Source organism: Hyperoodon ampullatus, assembly GCF_949752795.1.
Source record: "Hyperoodon ampullatus genome assembly, chromosome: 6".
Lineage (NCBI taxonomy): Eukaryota > Metazoa > Chordata > Mammalia > Artiodactyla > Ziphiidae > Hyperoodon > Hyperoodon ampullatus.
Window position 1 is genome coordinate 116809119 of NC_136919.1, and position 27674 is coordinate 116836792.

General features: G+C 49.3%; 1 protein-coding gene across 2 annotated transcripts in view; it reads left to right on the forward strand.

Annotated features, from left to right (window-relative positions):
• Positions 1 to 26191, forward strand: part of DPYSL2 (dihydropyrimidinase like 2) — a gene marked incomplete at both ends in the record, with an annotated part of 116490 nt that extends 90299 nt beyond the window's left edge. For both annotated transcript variants that reach the window (XM_079706425.1, XM_079706426.1), the window contains 7 exons: positions 5805 to 5925; positions 15279 to 15435; positions 15904 to 16045; positions 18074 to 18244; positions 22994 to 23173; positions 23994 to 24159; positions 26100 to 26191. In XM_079706425.1, the coding sequence (XP_079562551.1) occupies positions 5805 to 5925; positions 15279 to 15435; positions 15904 to 16045; positions 18074 to 18244; positions 22994 to 23173; positions 23994 to 24159; positions 26100 to 26191 (1029 nt within the window). The remainder of the gene's footprint in view (positions 1 to 5804; positions 5926 to 15278; positions 15436 to 15903; positions 16046 to 18073; positions 18245 to 22993; positions 23174 to 23993; positions 24160 to 26099) is intronic.
• Between the last annotated feature and the right edge of the window lie 1483 nt (positions 26192 to 27674).

Below are 27674 nucleotides of genomic sequence, written 5' to 3' on the forward strand. Positions count from 1 at the left end.
GGTTGAGAGTCACTGTCCTGGGTGGCGAGGCTTGTGAGTGACAAGGGGGTGCTCACATCTTATGTGACAGAGAACCTGTTTTTCTAAATTAGAATCTGTGGCTCTGAATGCTTTTCAGGAGTTGGCTCTTTAATGAAAGGCTCAAGGTCAGGCGTTGGAGGACTTGACAGCTCTGAGCGGAGGATGCTGGGGGTCTCATGGAAATGAATAGATTTTTGTCCTTCCAGGAAAAGAGACAGGCAGAGAGGACAGATAAAATCATCACGGGAATGGATGGTGACTTAAAATTAGGATTTTTCCTCCTGGAAACAGGTGGAGGGAGATGCTGGGTGAGAGGGATATGGATGGGACCAGGGTCCCCAAATCGCAGAACTTTAGGGCCAGGACATCCCCTCTGAGTCTGGGAAGGGGTCACGTTAGGACCCATGGACTCTGCCCCCCCCAGCAGAAAATGGATTCTGAGGGTGTGGCACTGAAGGCGCCATCAGTGGGCTGCCCGGGTCAGGTGAGTTGTCTCGTCTCCCCAGCCTTTTCCCTAGGCTTTGGGGGAGGGAGGGTGAGGCTGGAAAGGAGACAGAATGCAGGAAAGAGGCAGAAAAAAGCAAAGGTAGAAGCCACTTAGAATGCCTTGCACACACTGAGGGCTTACAGTTCCTTTTTCTGCCCTTTTACTGTGTGTGAGCACATAGACACACAGATACACACACAGAGTCACAGACACAGACACGCACACAGATACACAGAGTCACAGACACAGAGACACACACACAGAGACATGCACGTTACAGGTACACACACACAGACATACACACAGAGGCACACAGATACACAGTCACAGAGTCACAGACACACAGACACACAGAGACATGCACGTTACAGATACACACACAGACATACACACAGAGATACACAGAGTCACAGACACACAGAGACACACACACAGAGACATGCACGTTACAGGTACACACACACAGAGGCACACAGATACATACACAGAGTCACAGACACAGTCACACACATACACATGCACACCAGGGTACTTTCATTACCATCTGAGGCCCTGGGGTCATTTCTCTCAGATGAAAGGATGGAAGCTGTTACATTTTCACTATTGTGTGGTCCCTCTCCAGGCCCTGGGATGCAGGTCCTTTCACAATCACCAGCCTTCCCGCGCGCACGGAAAAGCTGAACCGGAGCTGGCACGAGGGTGCAGGAGGCTGAAGTGACCTCTTTAGGCCCCTGTGTTGTTGGCTGCGGGGAGCCCCAGGCTGTGACCGTGGCTGGTGGACAGTGATTTGGGGATGCAGGTCGCGGGAGAGGCAGACAGTCCCAGTAGCCGACGCTAAAAATACCTGAGGCTGGTTTTATACACAAGGGTGCACACACACAAGTGCACACATGTACATGCACATGCACACTCACGCACACGTGTACACAGAAACACAATGTGTGTGCACATTCGCACACATGCACATACATGTACACGCACACGTGCAGACACCATCTCACTTGCACAGATGCTCCGAAGATTCCTTTCTGTGCCTTTGTTTCCCCTTCAAGGCTGGCCTCGGTGATCATTTTAAGCGCATCTCCCTGGATAAAGCTGTGGGCGTGGGAAGGGGGGCGCAGGCATGACGGTGCCCAGACCCATCCTCCTCGGAGGTGGTTGGCCCTGCGTTCAGCCGTGAAACAGTTTTGGGATCAGGCCTTGGAGCTGCAAGGTCTCCAGGACGGGCAGAGGGGTGCCTCTCCCTCCTTTTCCTTGTAAAAGCCCCGCTGGGAGCGAGCATTTCCTGAGTACCCAGAAGTGCCAGACACTGCGTGACAGCCCACATTTCAGCTTCAGAGCGTCCCGTGAGGGCAACGCAACACAGCCTCCAGGGGGCGCCATTCAGTGCATTGCACCGCTGGATCCAGGGGACCCATTCCATTCTGCTGCCTGTGTGTGGTGCTGCCCGGAGGTGTCCTGCGGTGAAGTGTGTCTCGCGTAAAGAAATCACGGGGGTGTGAAGTTTAGCATCAGAGAGCTAGAAAGTGCAAGCAGTATCCTGCCTGCCCTCCCGACCCCCTCAGTGTGTACACACACACACCCCGGAGCCCAGGCTCAGTGGGAAGCCAGCGGGCCTGTGTAACCAGGTGGTGACACCTGGGGCTGGGCTTCATTGGAAAGTGGACTCTCACCCCATCCGGTGGCTGGGCTGGATCAGCTGGGAAGAGGAAGAGGCTATTGTCCTCTGAGAAAAGCAAACGCCCCTCTTCCTGATACCCGGGGCTCCTCGTGAGAGGCTTGTTTCCATTTCAGAGCCTTCCCGGGGCTTGCTTCCGTCTCTCCCACCGTCTGCTTTGCATCCCCAGGTCCCTGCAAACCCCAAATAGAAAGCAAGCCTGCCCTGGGTTTACTGAACAGGCCAAAGCTATCAGAGGAGAGGGGTCCTGGTTGCTATTTTGACCACAAACGTCAAACCTGCTTTTCCACATTGAGGCCCGGGAGACTTCTCTTGTAGCCGCTGTTGCACTGCGAACCTCAGAATCCCCAGTCGTAGATTGGGAAGGCTCCTTTAGGGGCTGGCAGAGCGGCAACGCTCCAACACGGGGAGCTTCTGGCTCCTTGGGAGGGTCCTGTGGTCTCACGAGAGGCTGCTTTGGGCACTTTCTCTTCTGTCTGCTTTCCACGGTCACCTGCCTCTCAGCTGATTCAGAGGCACCGACTCTAGGCCGGGCACAGCATGCGGTGCTTCCCCTGAGCAGGTGCGCTTCTAGGTCAGCCCTGTGAGCTGCCAGGCGCCAGCCACCCCCTTCTCCCTTGGCTGCTGGGGGTGGTTTTTTAGTTCATCGCCAGGGATCTGTGAACAGTGTGTTAAACCCTCTGTAAGAGATAAAGAGGCTAAAACATGGACGCATTCTGAGGGAACTGAGCCTTAGAGTCCAGTGAGGAGATGTCGCCAATGCACAAGAAACAGTTAAGAACATACAAAAATGTAATTCCTTCCTGGTTTTATGATCCATCGCCAGCATCATGATGGTTAACTTGTGCTTGAACCACACCAGACATGTTCTTCTTTCTGCTGCCCTTTCCAACCCAACCGTGCGAGACTGCCAGTCGGCTTTCCCCCAGGTTTCAGCTGAGAAGATTGAAAGGGAGACGATAGGGGATGTGGAAATCTAGAAACCTCCTGTCCGTCAGTGGTACCCAAGCACGTGTTGTGATGGAGTCCTGTGGGGACATCGAAGTGGATGTGAGAAAGTGGTCCCTTCTGAGAGGGATTCCAGACAAGCTGGGGAGGAAGGGGGGAAATGCAAAGTAAGTAGGGGCGTGGCAAGTGATGGAGTTCTGAGCCGGTTACAGCTGTAAGACAGGTGTCTGGGGAGTTCCCTCGTGGGCTAGTGGTTAGGATTCCTGGCTTTCACTGCTGTGGCCTGGGTTCAGTCCCTGGTCGGGGAAGTGAGATCCCACAAGCTGTGTGGTGTGGCACAAAACAAACAGACAAACAGAACACACACACACACACACACACACACACACACACACACACACACACACACAAAGACAGAATTATTGATGGAGGAGGGAACCTCCTAACTGGGCCTTGAGCCGTTGGATGACTGGGGTATGCAGACAGCTGGGGACCTGGGCCGCAAGGGGAGTGTCGTGTACTGACACTTCTGTGCGTGCCTGTATAGGTTGCTTTGCTCCCTGGACCTCGGGGTGGCCCATCTCTAAAATCAGAAACCAGGGCTTAGGTGACCCCCTAAATCCCTGACAGCTCTGTAAGGAGACAAATACAAAATTTTGTGTTTAAAGTGTAATACCGTCGTCATAATATTGAAGCCAGAGTTCACTGTGTGTGAGACAGTTTTTGTTTAATATCGGAGGCATAGACATGTGCACCAGAACGGTACACGTGGATCCTCCCATGGTGCTGGGTGAAACGTGGAGACGTGGGGTTTACATGACCTTCTCTCTCCGCCAGGTGACCTTAGAGCCTCTGCCCTCACTGCAGGCCTGTTGCCCGACTAGGGGGTGGGGAGGGCTCAGAGCTCACCTTCCAGCGGATGTGAGCCAATCCAGACAGGGCCCTGGGACCCAGATGCTCCCAGCAAACCAGTCTTCACAGAAGCCAGTGCTCCAGGGTAGGGCCCCCTAGAACTGGCACTTCTGCTCCATTTACTCCCTAATCAGCATGACTGTGCATTCTGGTTCACCCGGGGCAGTCCTGGTCCCAACCCGTCGTCCCGTGAACTTATGAATAGCGCCTCTGTTGGCTTTCAGAAGAGTCTGGGTTGGGACAGTGAATTTGGACAGTCACCTGCACCCCTGGAAGCCATGCAGATTCTAGTGGCGTCCTGTTTGCATTTCACCCTGTGGACTTTTATGGTGACCGCGGAGATGCAAGACGTCCCTCCTCTGTGCTGCCTGGGCTAGAGGCCCTTGTGTTGCCAACTGGAGCCCAGGAGAGGGGAGGACGATTGTTCAGCTGTGCCAGGAATTAAAAACACTTGGATGTTTAATGAGCTTTTTCAAGAGCTGTTTGGTTCGCCTTTGGGTCTCGAGACATCTCTCTTCACATAGTTGAAGCCCAAGAGACCGAATGTGAAGGCTGTCCTCGTATATTAAATTAGATCACCCCTTAGCGCAGTTGCGGAGCTTCAGCTCTTGGCCGAGCTGCCGTAGGGACTGGTTAGCTAAGATGATTCAGTCCAGAGCGTGGTCATTTCTTATGAAAAGTAGCAGCTCTTTATGGAACAGCCTAGCTTTAACCATTAACCCAAAATGAAGTCACTTATTTGCTCAGTAAACATTTTTGAGCACCTGCTGGGTACCAGGTGCTACCCCGGGAGAACTGCCCGGAGGATGCAAAAAACCAAGGAAGACCCAGTCCCTTGCCTGGAAGGGTTGAAGCCAGCCTTTTTGCCAGGATTCGGGAGGGAGCAAAAGGCTTTCTGAGGTCCTCTGTTGCATTGTCTCACTTGCCCCTTCAGCTGCTCATGCCAAGCACACACTGCTGATTCCCCTGTACGATGTAACAGTCTAAGAACTAGTCTCACCTGCTGAGTCATCCCTTGGGGTTATTTAGCAGTAATCCCTTGGGGTCTTTGGAACATCATTCACTGAAGCATCAGGTTTAAAGCATCAGGTTTCTGCTTAGAGCAGCCCTCCCATCTCCTGCTGAAGGGTGTACCAGTCTGTGGCTGGCGATGATCGGTTTGCCTATACAGCGGGGCCTTTGGTTTACACAAATCTGCCTGCTCCGTCTCCAGAGCCCTGTGAGGTCGCATTGTTTCTTGGATGATGCTGGCTTCATTTGTGGGCGTGGGACAAAACTCAAAACTTCATCACTGAATATTTTGACTGGAGGCCACGCCCCTGGAGTGAATGCACCAAACTGGGAGCCATTCGTTTCCAAGCATGGTGGTTCTCAAACATTAGCAAGTGTAAATATCACCTGGGGTCCATAAGCGCCACATTTCTGGGTCCCACCCCCAGAGCTCCTGATCCTGGGGGTCTGGGGAAGGGCCCGAGGCACCTGAGCACCTGCATGTCTTCCAGACCCCGGCTGATGCTGACCACGCTTAGAACCATCCACAAGGGCCAGGAAGAAATTGCCCCATCCTTTCAACCAATCAATATTGAGTGACACTGGGCAAGTCACATCCCCCGCCTGCAGTGCCACTCAGGGTAGAGCCCTGAGGACACAGTGGTCTCTGGTTCACCGTGGCCTCTCCCGGTGGGAGGAGGGTAGAGACGGGCTCAGGGGACAGACTGAGTGTGGGGACAGTTCTCACGCTTGGATGCTCTATTGCAGGTCGAGGCTGAAGCCGTGAACCGTTCCATCACCATAGCCAACCAGACCAACTGCCCCCTGTACATCACCAAGGTGATGAGCAAGAGCGCCGCGGAGGTCATCGCCCAGGCCCGGAAAAAGGGTAAGTGCTGCCTGCGGTCTGACTGCGCGCAGGTTCCAGAGGGGAGGGGGACGGGGGGAGAGCTGCTTTTCCAACCCCTCCTGCCAAGTGGGTCGCTCTGCTCTCCTCACGTTCCAGCATTAACCTAATTACAGCTGGGCACGGCGGGGAGCTCCAGTTTCTTGCTGTGTTCCGGGGCCGCGGCCACGTTGGCCTCTATTTAAAGCCGCGCACAGCGCAGGGTGGGTGGACGGGCACACTGGCCTCCTGTCCCCAGTTCTGTAGAAAAGTTGGAGTCAATTTGACGCCGCCTAAATGGACCAGGCACATACACGGATGACGTCAGTCCATGCACCACAGAATCCTGGGGAACCTTCGATTGCTAAGCACCGTTCCCCTCCGTGGCTGGCAGTGATTTCCGCCGGGGTGTGTGAGAGAGTCTCATGGGGGCGTAGGATGGGGATTTTGCCCTGGCCGCCCCGTGTCCTGTCCTCCTTGTGCTGGAGCGGCTCTCTGTCGATGATAGCGATATATTCTGGGCTGAGGCTGGTTCTCTGTTCCAGCGGGAAGGTTCTTGGAAACTAATTTACTAAGTGCTGCTTCCAGGAGATGTGCTCTGAGCACCTTAATGCATTATGAATGCAGCACAGCCCTACTGAACCTGCCTTTGACTGTGAGTCCGGGTAATCACACCACGTGGTCTGTGCTTGGGAGTGTAGCTCCACGTACAGAAAGAAAGCCTGATCCTGTTTAGTGGACTTGGGGTGGATCTTGGCTGGATCAGAACATGAGTATCACAGAAGAGTCCTCCCTCCCTCCCTCTTTCTTCCTTCCTCCCTCTCTCACCATTTTCTTTCCCACCCCGATCGCCTCTTTGCATTTCTCCAGCTCGGTGTCTCCATTTCTCTCTTGACTTTCTTCTAGCTTTCTCCTGGTCTCTGTACCACTTTCTTGGTGTCTCTCTCTCCTTCCCCCTGACCCCTCATTCTTTTTTGATTCCTTTATCTCTCCCCATGTGTCTTTCTTTCTCTGTCAGCAAGTGAGCAGTCTGACCTCTCTGGTTTGTTTCTGGTTCTCTGTGGGATGTGATCCACGTGGATCCGGATTTTTTCACTGGTGGGTGAGTTGGTGCAAGACTTGGAACAAATTGCTCAATGACCACTGAGTCAGCCTTTCCCAGGAGCTGCTAGCCTCTAGATGGACCCAGCAATGAATTCCTAACCCCTGTTCTTTGCAGCTCCCCTGGGGCCTTTGTCCTTAGGCTCTTCGTGAAATGGTTGCTGCGTTACCAGTTTTTTGGAAACCTGCCCTCTCCTGGCAGCTAGAAGGAACTGCCTTTTTGAAATGGAACATTCACTTAGAATCAGCTCTGAGGTGTTTCTAGGAGACATGTGGATGATTACTGTCAGTGACCCTCCCTCACCTGGGCCCTTTATCACCCAGGCACACATTTGCAATACGGGAATCAGCCTCAACACCCACCACTAATCACAGAATCGCTGCTTCCACGTAGCGGGGTAGGGTGGACAGCTGGCACGACGTGTGCAAAGGGGAAGTTGGGGGCAGCTTATTTTAGTAACCGTACCATACCCAGATGAAAGTAAGAGATAGAAAGTTAAACGGACATTTTAATATGGTTTTAATATAATTAAACATTCAGTTTAGCAGAATTTATACACCGAGGCCATGTTTTCCAATTCGGATTCTCACTTGTCTGAATTTCAAGATGGAGGTGTCTCAGTTCTGGGGCAGGTGGCACTGGCCCCGCTCTGGGGCTGCAGAGGGAGCTCTGGGCTCCAGGCCTCCCTGCCGGCAGTGCTGCGGCTCCTTTCTGCTTTCTGTGTCTCAGTTTTCCCAATTGAAGATGCAGAGCTGGAGTCCAGGCCGTCTCAAATCTCTGCGACTCAGCCCCCCAGGATGTCGTTCTGTTGTCTTTATGACTTAGACCCTGTGTGTGTACTGGGGGCCGAGCACCAAGAAGGGACCACTTCAGTCTATTCATTTAGAACCTTCGGGGTGTGAGTCCAACTGTGTCTGCTTTGTGGTTCCCAGGGCGGCTCTTGCATTCAGACAGTGGCCCTGTAGCCCTTGAGAGCCTTTGCTTTAGATGAACTTAGCTGCCAGAAAGGAATTCCTGGTACTCATGAGCAAGAAGGAGAAATCCTCACCTGCTTGTAGGCCCTTAGGTTCTTTCCACCTTGTTGGAACTTCATAACAACGTTGGAGGTGGCCGGGGCAGGAATTTCTGTACTTTGTTTTACTTTGCAGCTGAGTAAACTGAAGCTCAGAGCTGGTGAATGGTGGAACTGGGCTTTGATCGTCGGCATCTGACCTTGGGCCATGAAGGTCTGCATTAATGTTTGACTCACCTTCATGCTTTGAGATTATTTTAATATGGGAAATGCTGTGACCATCTCCTTCTCGGTATCTGTTGGGGTTTAGTGCCTCAACAAACTGGGTGGAAACTGGAGCCTGACACCCAACAGAGTCATGGATAATAGTAAAGCAAGGATTTCCCCGGTGACCAAGAAGAAAAACAACATAAAGCTGTACTGAGCGTTAGGGCTCTGGGATCAGTATCCTGTCCTGGATCAAATCCCAGCGCCACGAGGCACTAGCAAGTGATGGTGGGCAGGTGACTTACCACCTCTAGGTCTCATTTTCCATCTGCAGGGGAGGATAGTAGTGGTGACAAAGACAAAAGGATGATGCTTAAATGAGATAATGCACGTAAGGGCTATGTAATAACGGTACCTACTACTATAATGATTAAAGAGTGAAGGACTGGTTTAACTAAGAGCAGAGCGAAGATGCCTCTGACCTGGGGCAAGGATTTTCTGCTGAGGATTGTTTTTCAGCTTCAGGTGCCTTCTTCTGGACGCTGGAGGCAGGTATGGGACACTGCCAACGTGCTGTGGCTCCTTTTCTTCCTCTGTAAAATAGGGAGTTCCCTTATTTATTCCACGAACTTTTACTATGTGATCCTTAAGGCATTTGAGCTGGAGGTGAGAAATGGTCCCAACCCTGTTAGCTCCTTTACTAGCAGTGGCAGGGTGCAGGAGCACATGGTCACATGGGAAGTAGTTTATCAAAGAGGTGCGAGCCAAGTATGGTTGGAGCGCAGAGGAAGGCGCCACTGTTCACAGACACGCACTGCAGCCCCCTACCCGGTCTTAGAGGGGTCAGGCTGTGTAAAACGACCCAACATCTCTGTGCGAATGTGAGCTGTTGAAAAACCAGAATCCCATCAATGGCTGGAGCGGTAGCATCTCCCCTCTCTGGTCTCCATGTGCGTTCCACCCAGAGACCTGCAGGTCCTCAATCCAAGACAGGAGGTGTTTAGGTAAGTGAAGGTATGAGATAGAGCGTGAGTGAGGACTGTTTCCACGGGGCTGCGTTGCCCGCGCTGCTTCCTTCATCCTGTGTCCTTCCACAGGACAGCGTGTCACCAAGCCCACTCTGCAGATAAGCAAATGAAGACACAGCCAGCACCACGATACCTTGGGCAGTTTTCACTCTGCAAAAGAACTTAGACACAGGTCGATGTAATAGGCTCATGTCACGGAAAGGAAACTGCAATGCAGAGATTGACTATCTTGCCCCAGGTCACCCAGCCCGTGGGAAATAGAACCCTTAGTTCCAGGCTCCGGGCCGGCTCTCTTTCCACTGAGGATCCAGTGTCGGGATTTCTCGCCAACAGGCACCCTCAGTCCGACTGCATTTTGTCCACTTGAGGGGTCGAGCGTGGCGCTGATGCCTTCCGTGTGTGAGTGGTGGCGCGTAGGCAGTGCCTGATGACCTCATGCCGTGCACACCCCTCCCCCACTCCCCCCTCCCCGCCCCCGGAACCCAGATGCAGAAACGTTCACAACCCAAACTTGAGATGAGACTTCCTATGCCCTGCGGGTCAGTGGGAATGGTGGCGGTGTAATGAGAAGCACATGGTCACGGGCCCCGTGAGGACTGACCCAACCTGGGGGACGATTCCTTTGTGTTAAGTTAATGTACAACTTAGTAATGTTGAACCCAGAGAGTGGCCCGTGGGTTGGGCTGTGAATGTTATAAAATCTCACCAAGATCTGTGTTGGTCAGGTCTCTGGAGAAACACAACCACTCTCTCTCTCTCTCTCTCTCTCTCTCTCTCTCTCTCTCTCTCTCTCACACACACACACACACACACACACACACACACACACACACACACACAGTCTGGAGCCTCGGAAGAGTTGACATTGCAGCCGAATACCCTCACCTTGATGGCAGATGCTTGCAAGTTGGGAATTCAGTTCAGCCACTTGCAGGGTGAGACTCTGGGTTCAGTTTTCAGCTGGTTTAGCTCTGAGGCTACTGGAGATGAGGATCTCTTTGGCAGCAGATGTAGAAACTTTGGGGTCATTTATGGGACCCTTGAGCTGGGAATTTGAATCCCTGAGTCATCCTTGTCTTTCCTCACTTTGTCCAGTGTAATTAGGAACGACCAGCTAATCGTGTTATACTCGGTTTGACAAAAATGTTCTAAGGTGTCAAATACACAGTTACCCAGAACTTTGCCTGTTTCAAGTACCGGGTGTGGTGTTCTGTGCATTTCTTTTGCCCCGTCAGCCATGTACTATCAGCGCTCTCTTAACTAGTGGGAGTGGGGTCATTCGTGCTTTAAATCACATCAGATTAGAGAGCCAATGTCAGAACCCCCAGAGCCAGTTCAGAAAACTTTAAGATTCTGTTCCTTTAGATCCACTCTTGATAGCAAAATCTGACGGGGTTATCCATGGACAGGTGCCAGGGTGTTGAGTTCTGGCCTGGGGTCTCTGAGAGGAGAGGGAGAGTGGTGTGTGTGTGTGTGTGTGTGTGTATTTGTGTAGTTTTTTTTTTTTTTTTTTTTTTGGCTGTGCCAAGGGGCCTGCGGGATCTTAGTTCCCTGACCAGGGATTGAACCCAGCGCCCCCTGCAGTGGAAGCGCAGAGTCTTAACCACTGGACTGCCAGGGAATTCCCAGTGTTTGTGTAGTTTTTCACTGTGCTTTTGTGGCTGTGTTTTGAAATACACACACACACACACACACACACACACACACACAGAGTTTTCCGTTGTTTCTGTTCTGGATTTGTCCTCTTGCTTCTCGTTCATGGGAAATGACTAACCGGCCGGGTGGAAGCTGTCAAACATATCTAACCCCCAGCCTTCCTTTCTTCTTCATGAATGCACTCAGGCCCGTTGTAAATAAACACCACCCCCAGCCCTCCTGTTCCCAGCCATCCTAGGGAGCCTGCCAAAGGCTGGCCTGGAATCACATCCTTCAGTTTAGACTTTCCCCGCAGAAGGAGAGCATGAAGGTCTAACTGCCACCAAGAAAACATCAGCAGTGTGTTTGCAGGAGGGCAGAAAGGCCAATGAAGCCTGTTTGGTGGTTTATTAGTATTAGTGGTAATTATTTCCGGCATGCAGTGCGGTGGTGTCTGCGGCCTGACTGAGGTCCAGAAGCCCATCCATGGCTGTCTCAGGTACAGTGTTTATGAAACGGGTGGAGGTGGAGGCCTCCTCAGGACGGTGTAACTCCTGCCCTGCCTTTGGGGGCTGAAGAGAAGAAAACCCAAAAGACAGCAAGGACGTCTGAATCCCTGAACAGGGCAAAGCAGGAATGAGCTGCAAAGATGGCTTTCTCCCTGACTTACTTCACTCTGTATGACAGACTCTAGTAAGTCAGAAAGAGAAAAACAAATATCGTATATTAACGCATCTATGTGGAATCTAGAAAACTGATACAGATGAACCTATTTGCAGGGCAGGAATAGAGATGCAGACGTAGAGAATGGACATGTGGACACAAGGGGGAAGGAGAGGGTGGGATGAATTGGGAGATTAGGATTGACATATATACACGACCATGTGTAAAATAGACGGCTAGTGGGAACCTGCTGTATAGCACAGGGAGCTCAGCTCGGTGCTCTGTGATGACCTAGAGGGGTGGGATGAGGCGGGGAGTGACAGGGAGGTCCAGGAGGGAGGGGATATGTGTATACATAGAGCTGAGTCACTTCGTTGTACAGCAGAAACTAACACAACATTGTAAAGCAGCTATACTCCAATTTTTAAAAAAAGAAAGATGCCTTTCTCCTTCTCTAAGTGCCCCCATCTTTGCTTGGCCCCGGCCCAGGAGTCCTGGCTCAGCCTTGGTCTAAGGAGGCGGGTCTGGTCAGCAGTAACCTTGAATTCTGACCCATGTCTGGGTTTTGCATAGGCCGAAGGCCGAGATCATTCCCTTGCGGCGAGGTGCGTGGGCCAGGGCACGGAGGGGATGGGCCCTGTCTCCTCTACTGGCTCCTCCACCCAAATCTGAGTTGTATTTTGCAGAGTGAGATGAAGACCGAGGTCAAGGGCACTCACACTTGTAGGATTCAGGACACATCCCAGGAACCAGCCCCTCCTTGTACTCAAGTTTCCAAAGGCAGGACCGAAGTGCAGATTCAGACAGAGGATGAGGAATATCGGAGTTACGGGAGGAGTTATGGGAAGATCGGGAAGCTGCTGATGCTCGTCCAAGGATTTCCAAAGACTGGCAGCCACTCTTTTTCTCCATGCAGTTCTGTCTCTTGATTGGTTTCATGTCGACAAAGCCAGGAAACCTTTAAGGTTGAGGATCCTTTGTTTTCCTAGTGACTCGCCCAGACATCATCTTCATGCTCAGTCGATAGCCAGTGGGACCTCCAGACTTGGCTGGGTTGGAAGAGCTACCCTCAGTTCAGCCAATTCTGGCCGATGCTCCAGTCAAAAACTGTGGCCCTTGGGGGAGCTGGGGCCTGCTGAGCCATTTGCATTTCATAGACATGTACCTGAGAGCAGCCAAGGCCTTCTTGTTGCGGGTTTTACTACTTTGGGATGAGTTAGAGCGGTTTGTGCAGCTGCCCAGCAGCTCCCTGACCCAATCCTGCCTGGGAGGCTTTGAGGAGGTCAGGAACGCTGGGGACCTTCCAGGTGATTCTGAGCATTACCTTTCTCTTCCTGGGGCTTCCTTCAGAGGGAGGCTTCCCCTGAGCTCTGGAGCCCTCCCTCCTGCTTGGGGATTGTCACCGATTTCCTCAAGTGAGCTGCCTGCCGGACCTCTAACACTCCCTGGCGGAACAGAGCGTCCTTTGTGAGATTCCTGAGGCTGGGGTCAGGGTAGGGGCCCAGCTCTCGGAGCCAGCTCTCAGGGCAGCGGCTGTCCCAGAGTGGGTGTAGTGCTGTGTTACCAAGAGATAAAGTCTTGGAAAAGGCCGCGGAGAGGAAAGGAGACACATTCCAGACTGAGGAGTGTTTGGCCAGACTGAGGAGTGTTTGGCCTTGAGGGCCCTGGGTTTGGAGAAAAGGGCCCACTTGGCAGGACCACTGTGGGGGGCGGGGGAGCCCTTGGTGGGAGCAGGTAGAAGAGGTGAATTCCCGGTGGTGGTGAGGCTGGCCTGGGATCGAACTCCAGCTCTGATGCCTTTACTTAATAAAATATCTCACCCTTCAATCAGTTCAACACACATTTATTGAGTCACTTTCCTAAGGGTATCTCCATCAAGTGGAAGAATCAAAAATTGATAATTATTTTTTTTAAAATTGTATTGGCGTGTAGTTGATTTAGAGTGATGTGTTAGTTTCAGGTATGCAGCAAAGTAATTCAGTTATGCATATACATATATTCATTCTTTTTCAGATTCTTTCCCCATAAAGGTTCCTACAGAATACTGAGCAGAGCTCCCTGTGCTGTACAGTAGGTCCTTGTTGCCTATGTATTTTATACATAGTAGCGTGTATATGTTAATCCCAAACTCCTAAATTATCCCTCCCCTCCACGTTTCCCCTTTGGTAACCATAAGTTTGTTTTTGAAATCTGTGAGTCTGTTTCTGTTTTGTAAATAAGTTCATTTGTATCATTTTTTAAAAATTAGATTCCACATATGAGTGATATCATATGATATTTGTCTTTCTCTATCTGAAAAATCAAAAAATTTAGAACCGAATGATTATTGGATTATTGGAGTGGAGGACGGGATGGAGTTTTTGGATGATGGTAGAGAAGAGACCAGTTTTGATGGGAGGCCGGCTAATGAAAGGCATGAGATGCTTCAGTGAGAAGTTTGTTTCTATCCTTGAAGTCAGAAGGGCTCCTTGGGAGGATTTTATGCAAGAGAGTGACGGGAAGATTATGTTTTAGGAAGATCACTCATGGAGAATGGATGAAAAGGTGGGGAAGGAGGTGAGCTGGGGAGAAATGATGAAGTCCTGATTTTAAGGGAAGGTATGCGGAGTGGAAAGGAATGGATGCATTTAAGGCATTAAAGCATTGGCATTCGATGGATATAAATGATTCCCAATTTTCTGGCTTGGACATGAGTGGATAGAGAAGAGGACGTGATTTAAGCTTCAGGAAATCAACATTCTTTCTTGACAATATACTGAATTAGGCTAGGCTTCTGCAAACTCTGAAATCTCAGTACTGTAACTGTGCAAAGTCCTTTACTTTGCACTCTCACAAAGTCTGCTGTGAATCTGGGGACCCTCAGGGTGGTGACTCTGGGATCCAGGCTGTCTCTTGGGCAGATGTGGAGGGTTGTGTACTTGCTCTCAAATGCTTCATCCCACTGAGGTCACATATTGTTTCCTCTCTCAGCTCCTTCACCAGAACTGGACACTGGGAGAAGGGCTGGGAGACACTGGGAGAGCAGGGGGCATGTTTTGGTGAGCAGTGAGGTCAAGTGTGAGGTGCCCTGGATCACCCAAAATAAGAGTCTAGATGGCGCTCGGGATTGGGTGCTTGAGTGCAGTCTGAGCTGGAGATTGTGAATAGATTTGGGAATCAACAGAATAGGAGGTGGAAATGTTTGGGATCCCCTAGGGGGAGAGGGTTGAGTTAGAAGAGCAGGGGTAAGGGGGAGGGATTATTAGGGGGTTGGGATTACCATACACACACGACTATATAGAAAATAGATACTCAGCAAGGACCTACTGTACAGCTCAGGGAACTCTACTCAATACTCTGTAATAACCTGCATGGGAAAAGAATCTGAAAAAGCATCGATATATGTCTAATTGATTCACTTTGCTGGACACCAGAAACTAACACAACATTGTTAATCACCTCTACTCCCATATAAAATAAAAATTAAAGAAAAAGAAGAGCAAGGGTCACAGGTGAAGTCTTAGGGAGTATTCGTTGGATCGGTGACTGGCTGGCTGGGGTATTTGACTTCGCCAAACATGAGTTTCCTCAGCCGGGAGAGCAGGCGGGCCCCTTCTCTGAAGGGGTGCTGAGAGCTCTGGGCAAGCTGCTGGGCAGGCAGTGAGTCCCAGCAGTGTTGGTTTCCTCCCCCCTCTTTGCACAGTGCTTAGCTCTGCCCTCTGTTTGTCAGGGACCGTGGTGTATGGTGAGCCCATCACCGCCAGCTTGGGGACTGACGGCTCCCAGTACTGGAGCAAGAACTGGGCCAAGGCTGCTGCTTTTGTCACCTCCCCGCCCCTGAGCCCCGACCCGACCACTCCGGACTTTCTGAACTCCTTGCTGTCGTGGTGAGTGTTGGCGACTTGTTCCCACCTTCCCTTCTTGGTCTTTCCTCAGACCAAGCTCACCGGTGGGTTCCAACATGGTGGGCAGAAGCAAACTTGGCAAACAGAGATCTCGTTCTCGCAACTCGGATTGCCGGACGGCAGCAGGGGATTGTCACCCTGACGCTTCTGGGGGCAATTCTGGGTAAAAACCAGGGCCATCTTGAAAGTCAACCAAAGGGGATGAATGAGGTAGCAAAAGGGTTCTACTGTGGTGCAGTGTCACTAGTAAGATACCTCACAAACTAGACGTGGATACACAGCATTAGAATGAAGCTTCCACGTCAGGCCATAGCTCCCCAAATTTCCTGTCTCCTGAGGGGAAGACAGTTAAGTCAAAAACTTTCAGTGGCCTGGCCCATTAAAAAGTACGTTCAAGAATGATCTGAGGTCAACGATTAGTGAAAAGCCAGTGGTATGTTTTCCTTCCAGTGGAGATCTCCAGGTCACTGGCAGTGCCCACTGTACTTTCAACACTGCCCAGAAGGCCGTAGGAAAGGACAACTTCACCCTGATCCCTGAAGGCACCAATGGCACGGAGGAGCGGATGTCCGTCATCTGGGATAAGGCTGTGGTAAGGGGCAATGGTCTCACGCAGGGGGAGGGCTCAGCTTTCTCCTGCCTCCTCATCCGAGGGCCCCGGGCCTCATGCAGGCCTGGAAACGGCAGTTGAGAGAATTCTAGAAACTGGAACTTGTGTGGTAATATTTCTTAGGTTTGGAAATCTAAGACCACTCCTCAGAGGTCATTTCCTCCTAAGTATCCCATATGTATTTGTCACCATTATCATCTGTGGACCAGTAGAGACTGGAAAAAAACCAGTCTTTACAATATGACTCTTGATCAGTCCAGAAAAAGCTTCCTTAGCAACCTGGTGACTTAGTTAATCCACTCGTGGAAATGGGCTCAGTTTCCTTAAAATGGTCTTTTGGACTCTCTGGGCTCAGCCTGCTTTGAACATGTCCTGACCTTTAAGGGATCTTTGGTTTTTTTTATTTTTAGTATTTTAAAACGTAATAACAATAGGTTTTCTGTTTCTTAATGAATTTTTTCAATTATGTAAACTATGTATCGTTATTCCAAAAAGAAAATAAAAATCACTTATGACACCCTATTTCAGATACAACTGCAATGAACGTTTTAGCAAATGTCTTTCATTTTTTGCCAGTGAAAGATTGCACGTGTGTGTGTGTGTGTGTGAGTGTGTGACTGGAATACTATTTTGCAGCGTATCTTTTAAAAAACCTATAGCATGAAAAAGTCTCCACATCCTTAAACATACTTGAACAACTTGATTTTTAAGAGCAGACCATTCCATCTTAATGCTGAACTGTAATTCATTTGTAATTCTTTGGTTGGTCACTTATGTTGTTTCTGATTTTCTTACTGGGATGAGCACCCTTATAGCTACATCCTTGGATACATCTTTAATGATGCTTGTAGGAGAAATTTCTAGAAGTGGTAGTGCTGGGTCAAGGGGTGTGCATAGTTTTAAGGCTTTTGATATATATTGTGAAAATTCCTTCCAAAAAGATTGCACCAATTTGTATGCTGCCAGCAGTATGTGGCATTACCCAGTTACTTCTACCAGGTCTGAACTGGTGTTATCATCAAAAAACCCAAAGTATCACCAATTTGATTGGTGAATTTTGTGTCCCATTGTTTTACATTCAGTCTCTTCAATGACCGACTAAAGTGTATATTTCTTTTGTATGCTTTTGACCATTTGTATTTTTCTCTCCCTCTTACTACCTGCTCATTTCCTTTGCCCATTTTTCTGTTGCATTTAGGGCAGGTTTCCTAACTCAGAGAAATGCATCCATCTCCTCAAATTCTGCATTTAAAGGGACATGAGGCACAAGTGGTAGAGATGAGAAGGTGGAGGGCAGGACATGGGGAGTGTGATTGGCACCCAGGGTTTGCTGCCGGGACGGGCGGCTGAGACTCCCGTGTTGGCTGGCCTAAGAGCCAAGGTCTGTGCCTGTATCTTTGAAGAGGACATAAGCCAAGTGATGTTTCCTGAAGAGGCCCTGCAGCCCCGTCAAATTTTTTTAAAAACGTTTTACTTTGAAATGATTATAGATCCAGAGGAACTTGCAGAGATAGGACAGAGAGGTCCTGTGTACCCTTCACCCAGTTTCCCCCATGGTTACATCTTACATAATTAGAGTGTGATATCCAAACCCAGAGATCGACAGTGGTGCGACGTGTGTGTATAGTTCTGTGCCATTTTGTCGTATGTAGATCCATGTAACCATCACCGCAATCAAGACAGAGATGTCCCCCGTCACCACAGAGACCCCTCTCCTACTGCCCCTTTATAGTCACACCCACCCCTAACCCTTGGAAGAATCTCCGTCTCACCCCTGGTCTGTCCATCTCTATAACTCGGTTATTTTGCCAATGTTATATAAATGAAATCATACGGTATGTGACCGCTGGTGGTTGTTTTTTTCACTCAGTATGATGCCTTTAGTATCCAAGTTGTTGTGTGTATCAAGTGTGTTCCTTTTTATGGCTAAGTAGTATTCCACCCTTCAACTTTTTAGTCTGCTTTTGTCGTGTGCGTGCATGTTGTGCATGTGTGTGTTGTCCTCCTCAGGTCACTGGGAAGATGGACGAGAACCAGTTTGTGGCCGTGACCAGCACCAATGCAGCCAAAGTGTTCAACCTTTACCCCCGGAAAGGCCGCATTGCTGTGGGATCCGATGCGGACCTGGTCATCTGGGACCCTGACAGCGTGAAAACCATCTCTGCCAAGACCCACAACAGTGTAAGGCCGCGTGAACCCAGTCCAAACGAACTACAGTCACAGAAAGGGACGGAGGCAGGGAGAGTCCTCAGGATTTATGAGAAGACCTCACTGTGATAGGAGAGAACTCTTCCCCAGGATATGTTATAACTTGCAATTTACTGAGAAAAAAATAGCTCTTTCCTTTTTGTTAGTGAGGTCAGTAAGACTGTTAATCTTATCACTTTGGAGTACGAGGGCCTCTCTCTGGATAGAAGTCTCTATCTATGGACCTTCAGAGCCTCCAGCGTCATGCCTGGACGTCAGAAGGTTCTAGAAGTCAGGCAGCATTCCATTTTAATAGTTTGGTGCAGCACCTTTCATGGCATCCCTTGGTGCAAGGGATCCAAATAAAACATTCAAATGTCCACTCCCGAGATGCCCACTGGGCACTTTTATTCTTTGAAGCAACTGTTTTCTCATGTCAGTGTTGTCGTCCGAAAGCCTGAAAGGCAGATGCTCTTATGTCCTAAAGGAATGAATTGACTTTGAAGAAATAGAAGAAATATCCTGGCAGCTGTTCTGGTTAGGAGTTTAGGATCTGCAGTTCTGGGGTGTCTCTTGCCTTTCGGTCTAGACTGCAGAGCTTGGGGATGCCCTGTCTTGTTAATGGGACCCTGAGCAGGTGACTTCATGTCATGTCTCAGGCTCGTCAGCTGAGAATGAGCAGTTTAGACGAGGCCCCTGAATGTCCTGTGATTCTGCGAGGTCAGTGGGCATTAGGTAGAGGTGTAGATACCATTGGTTCTTCATAGAAAAAATTGTGTGTGTGTGTTTAATATTGAGAGGCCAAGGACAAAGGGAGAGCTTTGGAAAAGAAATGGGCCTATGACAGAGTGTCTTATGTCAGAAACCCGTATGACTCTTGAAGTGAATTCTTAGTGAATGAAGAGGCTTTTCAAGATCAAGGTCTAAATTGAAAGCTGGCTCAATGGGGAATCTGATTCTAGATTGCCCACCCCAGGTGGCCTGGGCCAGCAAGTCCTGACACCTCCTCCAAGGGCCAGCTCAGGGGTGGGCTTCTGGCATTTCTCCAGGACAGCACTGGGCTCTTGGTCAAATCCCAGTCCCCTTTCTCCTTTGGGCAGAGGGGCTTGAGCTGCCCTGGCACCTTTGGGTGCCAGGATGGTGGGTGCCTTTAGGGAAGGCTGCTCAGCTCTCAGTATTAATAGTTGGCTTTTCCCTTCTTCCCCACTGGCTGGCTTAGCTATGCAGCAGAGCCTTACAGCCGCACCAACTTGTGACTTAGATCATAACCTCCCGGGGGTCCAGAATTGGCTTCTTTATGGACAGGGGTCCTAGGGTCCTGCCTGGTGAACCTACCTCTTCATATGCATTTAGCATCACAGCTCCATTCACCCTTTCATTTGGCCTTCTCAATAAAGGGACGGTATTATTATCCCAATCGGGAAGATAAATAAACGGAGACTTAGAGGGCTTAAGTGACCAGTCTAACATTACATAGCTATTTTGCGGTGGAGCCAGAATTAGAACCCAAAATTGTCCAGGGCCCTTCCCTGCCAGACTATGTGTGCAGCCTCTTGGTCAGGGTTAGAGGGAGAACATGCTTCTCCTCCCTTCCAGAGTCCCCCTCCCCAGAGGTAACGGAAAGGGCAGACTGGACTCATGTAAGCTGCAGATGACCTAGCTAGGGAGCCTGCGTTTGGAGTTCCTAACCCAGTGCAAGACAGGATGTAAAGGGGTGATGACTTGAGAAGACAGATTCTGCCCTCTGGACATTCAGTAGCACTGCCCTGGCGTTACCTCGAGGCAACCCATGTAGGAAATCATGACTTCTAGAAGGGCCTCTTGCCCGTCCTCACCTGTTTGAAAGAGCCCACACTAAGCATGCTTGTGCAGCGTTAATTATCTGGGAGAACGCAAGCAAGAGGCTTTCCCCGTGTAATGCAGTGTTTCCTACCATGGGGCTAAGTAACTTTAATTTGGAGTATTTAGCTAACTCTTGTTGACAGCCCTGATGCTAAGTCTCTGCCTGTATTTGCCAAGCATCCAGCCAGAGGAGTCATTTTAGGACACCTATGTGGATAGAGGTTAAAAATGTCTATACCTGGTAAGCGACGAAGTCTCAGTGCCTCACAGTTTGACAGAGTAGGCTCTGAACACCCCGAGCTGTGATCTGACCATTGAACTTGTTAATTTTAAGTCACTTAGAGTCGTGGGACTGGTTCCTCCATCTTTGAAAAATGGGAGGTGGCCCAAAGCTCTTCTGGGCACTGTGATCCGTCATTTATAGGCAACTAAACTCAATATATGCGTCTTAGGATGTCTTTGACACTAAAGGGCTTGCAATCTTGTTGGGAAAGTGCAATAAAAAACCAGACAGTCAGGGCTTCCCTGGTGGCGCAGTGGTTGAGAGTCCGCCTGCCGATGCAGGGGACACCGGTTCGTGCCCCGGTCCAGGAGGATCCCACATGCCACGGAGCGGCTGGGCCCGTGAACCATGGCCGCTGAGCCTGCGCTCCGCAACGGGAGAGGCCACAACAGTGAGAGGCCCGCGTACCGCACAAAAACAAACACACAACAACAACAACAAAAAACAAAAACCAGACAGACAGTCAATCAGGGATTTTCTGAATGCCTACTTAGTGCTGAGTAGTGGGCTAGATGCCTTAGTTCCTTTTATTTCTTGCGATCCTAGCATCATTTCTGTAAGGTGGGCCATGTCCCCTTATAGATGAGGATGCTGGATCTCAGATCAGTGCAAGGGATTTGTCCAAAGTCACTTAGCTGGCAAATAGCAGACCTGGGATGTGGACCCCAGGCCGATGGCACCATGGCCAAAGTTGTCTCCATGACTCCAGGAGGTCACAAGAGGAGCTTGTATATTGACAGCCGTGCAGGAACATGGAAGAGATGGGGCTCGATTCACCCCTTAAAGGATGACCCTTTCAAAGGTCATTTCAGAGTGGACAGAATTCTCTGCTGGTAATCTACACCCATATGATGCTTCTTGTGTTGTCATTTTCACATAAGCCTTGCGCGGGAGGCAAGTGAGAAAACTGAAGGTCTGAGGCAGGGGTAATTTGATCTGCCTGGAGTCACACAACTCCTGAATTTCACCAGATCTAAGATGCCACCGATTTTAAGATATTTCATTAGTTTCGGCACTGCTGTGAAAGAAAACATACCCAGGAGGAGGAGTCTAATGCAAGACTCCTTTAAAAATATGCTGTGCTGCCGAGGGCCAGCTTGTGCTGACTTTGGGATAATGAGACGTGGATCTGCCAGATAGAAAGGGTGGCAAAGAATATTGCCTTCCTCGACCTTGGCATTGGGTGCAGAAAGGGCAAAAATGCCTCCTCTGAGAATCTGAACTGAGTCAGGCAAATTGGTGGTCTGAGTCCTGCATGGTCCAGAAAAACCAGAGGCTGAGACTTTCTCATAAAATGGCCTCGGTGTGGTCATTCCCCAGGCCAGTGGGAAAAGCTGACCCCAATTCCCTGGAAGGACTCGGTTCAGCCTAGGCTGACACTGTCTGTGCAGCTCCATGTGTTGTGAGACACATTCTCATTTCAGGGATGAGTGTCTTAGAACCGATGAAAAGCTTGGGTGGGGGATACACTTGGGTCCCGGGAATTTGGTCCCGGGAATCCACGTGTAGAGACCCCTTCCATCCCCCAGGTGCCTCTTTTCCTCATTCCTTCAGTAGCTTCCACGTTACTCCTTTGAGTCTCTGAGTAGGGCTGCCAGCCCCTTGTTGCCCTTTTCTATCAACACCACTGGTCGAATGTGAGCTGTAGAGCCAGCCTGGGGCTTCTCCATACTCACCAGCCTCTGCACTAGGCAGGGGTTGTTACCCTGAATGGCAGTGCAGCAGCTCTAGTCACAGACGGACTCTTCAGTGTGATAACCTGGTCTGAATCTCCCCAGAAGCCCAGCTGCTCTTTATGGATGGAGCTGCCCATTCATTCTCCAGGTCCGGCCACGTGTACCTGTGAGCAGGGCAGGCGTCTGGAATCTGGGGAAGGAGCAGTGGAGGAGCTGAGGTTTTACCATCGACTGTAGTGTCCCTATTTCCCGTTGTCACAGCAACAAACTCACTCAGAGACCTCACATAGTTTCCAAGAGGGCACGTGGATACGTCCCCCTTTCACCGTGAAAAGCTGGAAACTAAAAGGATGGCTGCCTTGTTGGGAAATTAAACCTCAAACATTTTATCGAAGGCCTGTCTCTGGAGTTACCACAGTCCTTTCATTTAGGAACTTCAGCTTGACCACATCTCTTAAGAGATTGGAAAACCAGTGGGAAAACCTACTCATGGATGGCTCATTTCAAGATTAAATTTAGAACTTGGTCAGAGAAGACTTCTTGAGATTTTAACCTGATTGGAGCTTGAGTTAGTGAGAACAAAGTCACTGCTAATACGAGGAATCATTTTCTTACATTCATGTGGCGTTTACAAACCCTTACGCTCTTCCATACGATTTTTCTGTTCAATTATTTTTACCCCCCAATTTTTTTTTTTTTTTGGTGCCGAAACCCAGGAATGAACAAGCGCAAATTTCTGAGAGGTAGGAAAGATTATTCCGTGTTCTAGACAGAATTAAGACATAGAGATTAAGTCCTGTGGGGTGGCCAGTCAGGAGAGGGACTTCATCTCTGGGCTTTTCTTTCGTCCGAGTGATGTTGGGTCATGGGTGCCACCAGATCGAGGAGATCTCGCCAGGATGGAGGGTGGATTCTGAAGTTTACTGTGTTCCCTTCCTCTAGTCTCTCGAATACAACATCTTCGAAGGCATGGAGTGCCGTGGCTCTCCGCTGGTGGTCATCAGCCAGGGGAAGATTGTTCTGGAAGATGGCACCCTTCATGTCACCGAAGGCTCTGGGCGCTACATTCCCCGGAAGCCCTTCCCTGACTTTGTTTATAAGCGTATCAAGGCAAGGAGCAGGGTGAGTACCTCTGGTCTTATGAATGGTTTCTATCGTGGATTAAGTTCAAGTCCCAAATCACTACGCACCTTGAGTCAGACTATCGAGGTATATACAGAGGATTCATGGATAAGGGAGACATAGTCTTTTTATTCCTGGAGTTCCGAATGCCAGTGGAGGAGTCAGGCATGTCCGCAGCCAGCCAGATTGAAGTGAGACTGCTGTCATGAAGAGTGTGTGATGAGGCTCAGAGGAGGGAACCGCTGCTGCGGAGTCTTAAGGGAAAGTGCCATGGGGAGAGGGCATTTTGAGTTGGATCTTGAAGGTTAAGTAGAAGTTGGGTAAGTCAAAGAAGGGAGACAAGGGAATTAAGTAGAGAGAATGTTATGAGCATGGAAAATGTAGAGAGTATTCAGGACGTGGTGAACAGTCTCCAGCACTGGTGCTTGGGGACTGTGAGGCAGGGAGTGGGTCGGAATGTAAAGGAATTAAAGGACAGTAAGATTGGAAAGTGTGGAGCCAGGTCTTGCACGTGAGACCAGATCCTCTTCACAGCATGTTTGGGAATTCCTGCAGGGTTTAAGGTGAAGTGTCTTGGGAGAAAATAGGAAGAACTGTTTATCAGTTTTTATGTGACCCATGTTGGGGTAGCTTTGCCCTGGAGCCAGGGGCCCTGCCTCATGCTGACATCCGTCCCTGCTGTACCTGACCATAGAAAGCCCTCCATCCCCAAATGTCACCGGCCCATCCTGGCGCCTGTTCCTTCCCCATCGGGAAGGGTTGCCAGGGAGCCGTCCTCTGTGAATGTGGCCTGAGTCGAGGGGCTCTTGTGTTTTTGCAGCTGGCAGAGCTGAGAGGGGTTCCTCGTGGCCTGTATGATGGACCTGTGTGTGAGGTGTCTGTGACACCCAAGACAGTCACTCCGGCCTCCTCGGCTAAGACGTCTCCGGCCAAGCAGCAGGCCCCACCTGTCCGGAACCTGCATCAGTCTGGATTCAGCTTGTCTGGTATGGTTATGGTTTGGTCAGGGCCCAGTTCTGCAGGGCTGTGCTCCATGTTGCTGGTGGGTCTGGCATCACTTTTGAGAAGGAGAAGAAGTGGAAGTGAATGATAGACCTATTCTTCCCAAAGATTTAACTCACTAGAGATATAATTCGTAGCAGATGATGGGTTGGGTTTCAGAATCTTGACACGAGTCTCTATCACATATAATGTCATGATGTGTACACTATGTGTCATACCCAGTATATTAGAGGACAGCTTTTCAGTGCATCATGTCCATTGTGAAAAAGGATATTGTGGTGTTTTAGGGCTCTCTTCTCCCCCATGTATGCCATACACTGTAGTGGTTCAGCTTGTGGAATCTAGAGTTTCAACAGCTTAACTTTGTAGCCCAGATTCGAACTGTGCCTCCATCTCCTCATCTGTAAGATGGGTATAATGGTAGTGGTTACCTCCTGGGGTTGTTCTGAGGATTAAATGACTTAATATACATGTAAAACGCTTAGAATCAAGCCATTTGATAATTGTTAGCTATTGGCCTGGATAAACTATGTGATATCAGGGGAGGTGAGAGGAAGGAGTCCAGATTTTAGAGCTTCCTTACTTGAACTTCTGTATTTCATTTTGCCTATGATTAAAAACCTACTTTTCTAGTTCCTTGAGTCACAGATACATATCTAAATTTTTATGGTGGGTTAAAGAAACAGTAAAGCATATACATATTTTTTTTCTTGTCAGATATACTGGTTTTTAGAAAGTTGCCATATGCAGATTACCCATTTTCAAAAAATTTAAAAATAATGAAAATTAGTTTTTCCGTAAAGTAACATGGGCATGGTACAGTCTGTGCTGTCTTTCACCAGGCCATTGAAGTATAAAGACCATCATGACGCCTGTCTTTTTAAAAAAAATTTTATTGAAGTATAGTTGATTTACAATGTTGAGCTTAATTTCTGCTGTACAGCAAAGTGACTCTGTTATACATATCTATTCTTTTTCATATTCTTTTCCATTATGGTTTATCACAGGATATTGAATATAGTTCCCTGTGCAATATCTACAAAACAAAAACAGACTCACAGACATAGAGAACAGACTTGTGGTTGCCAGGGGGCTGGGGGGTGGGGGAGGGATGGAGTGGGAGTTTGGGATTAGCAGATGCAAACTATTACATATAGGATGGATAAACAACAAGGTCCTACTGCAGAGCACAGGGAACTATATTCTATATTCAATATCATGACTCCTATCTTTGATTACACAGAGGATGGATAGTGTTAGGGGAACAGAATGCACCTCTGGAAAAGCCACACTCGATTTGATCACTGAGAAATAGGGACAGGATGTAGTCTGAGTTGCTCAAAAACCTGAAATATAGTGTCCTTTTACGTATAGTTTTACTTTTTAGGTACGGGATCCAACTAGCTTCTACAAGGATGGCTTTATTCAGTGTGTGATTCCTAGGCCACGTGAGGCCCATCCTTTTTTTGTAGCTTATACTTTTGGTGAGGTTTTAGAAGGACAAAGAATGGGCCTGACACTTTTTCTCCCAGGCTATGTTATTTCGTTACGAAACAGAAATAGAGTCACAGATGTAGAAACCAAACTTACGGTTTACCAAGGGGGAAAGGGAGGGAGGAGGGATAAGTTGGGAGATTGGGATGGACATATACACGCGACTCTATGTAAAATAGATCATCAACGAGGACCTCCCATATAGGTCAATACGCTGTAATGACCTAGATGGAAATAGAATCTAAAAAAGAGTGGATGGATGTATATGGAGAACGGACTCACTATGCTGTACAGCAGACCCTAACACACCAGTGTAAATCAACTGGACTCCATAAAAATTAATTTAAAAAACCCAAGCTATGTGATTTCGGTTTAGAGCAGGGATCCGTGTAGCTCTCTCTCTGACCCTCATCCTCTCTCTCGTCTCCAGGCGCCCAGATTGATGACAACATTCCCCGCCGCACCACCCAGCGCATCGTGGCTCCCCCTGGTGGCCGTGCTAACATCACCAGCCTGGGCTAGAGTTCAGGGCCGCCGTCGGCTTAGGGATGGGGGATGGGACACCTGAGGACATTCGGAGACTTCCTTCCTTCCTTCCTTCCTTCCTTCCTTCCTCCTTCTTTTTTTTTTTTTTTTTTTTTAAAAGAGCCTGTGATAGTTACTGTGGGGCAGCCAGTTCCTGGGGCTCCCTCTCGGGCCCCCCGCACTCCGTCCCTCACCCGGAGTCACCAGTTTTGGTCACCCACCTCCCTACACATCTACGAATATCACACCTGCGTCTCTCCACCAGGCCCGTACACAGAACTGCGTCCAACACTCAGACATGCGAAACAAAGCAAATCACAGTGAGGGTGTTGCTCATCTCCAACCTCTGTTGTGCTTGCATCATCTTCCTTTTCATCGGGGGGAGGGGAAGATAAAGTGAATTGCCCAGAGCTGCCTTTTTCTTTTAAAATTTTTTAGAAAAGTTTTCTTTGTGGGGCTGCAGGTGGGGTGGGCAGGGGCAGTGGGGGAGAGGTTTGTTTTTTTTAAAAGACTCAATTGGAAAGCCTAATGCAATATTAATACAAGGGGTTTGAACTGGACATCCTAATGATGCAATTGTGTCACCTTCAAGCTGATTCAGGGTGGTGGGCAGACTCGTCATGTCCCTCCTGAGAGGCTGTACAGCGTCCACACCGCCATTCCATCGTCTTCTGGGTCAACTGTTAATAAAAGGCAGGTTTTCTTTCTGGCCTAGATTTTGCTGCAGATGAAATCTTTTGAGGATTCTCTTCTCTCTTCACCTCTTTTCTGCTTGCACTCTCTCCCTCTTGCTTTTTCATTCATGGATATTTTCACGTGTCTGGCTCTTTCTTTGTGTTTCTTTCCCCCATGGTCTTTTCCAGTGACCAGGTCTGCCATTTTCCTGTGGCCCTACGAACCTGCCTGGAAAGATATGAGCTTTGTCATCGCAACCATCGTAATGTGCTATCCTAGTCCATATAAGACCAGTGCTACCCACCCACGTCGCCAGGATGTGCGATTGAGTTTGAGATGCTTCCCAGGTGCAGGAAAGGGCCACGTTATCCACACTGTCACATGCGGGCCCAGGATAGACCTCAAACAGTGCCGAGCTGTTGAAGAAGTCTGAGGCTCTAGGACCTGAGAGTTTTTCCTCTGTGCAATGCTAAGTGGCTAAAGACACAAATCTGTAAATCAAGCCCAACACCCAAGGGAGCCAATCAGCTTCAAGCCAACCACCAGCTCAGAGGTGCTGAGCTGATGGTGGTCTGGCCCTGAGGGCCTGCTGTTTACCAACTAGGTATTTTGGGGGATGCCAGAGCACACTGGGCTTCTCGCTTTGGAGGAAAAGAAATTTGTTTTCTTGTCCAATTATTTAGAAAGACATCACGCAACATAGGGAAGCCTGCTAAACTCGGAAAACCCATGGGAAATTTGACTGAAAGACAATTTTAGTTTGCAAGAGGAAAAATCTGTTGTGTGAGTCAGAGCTCTTGTGGGG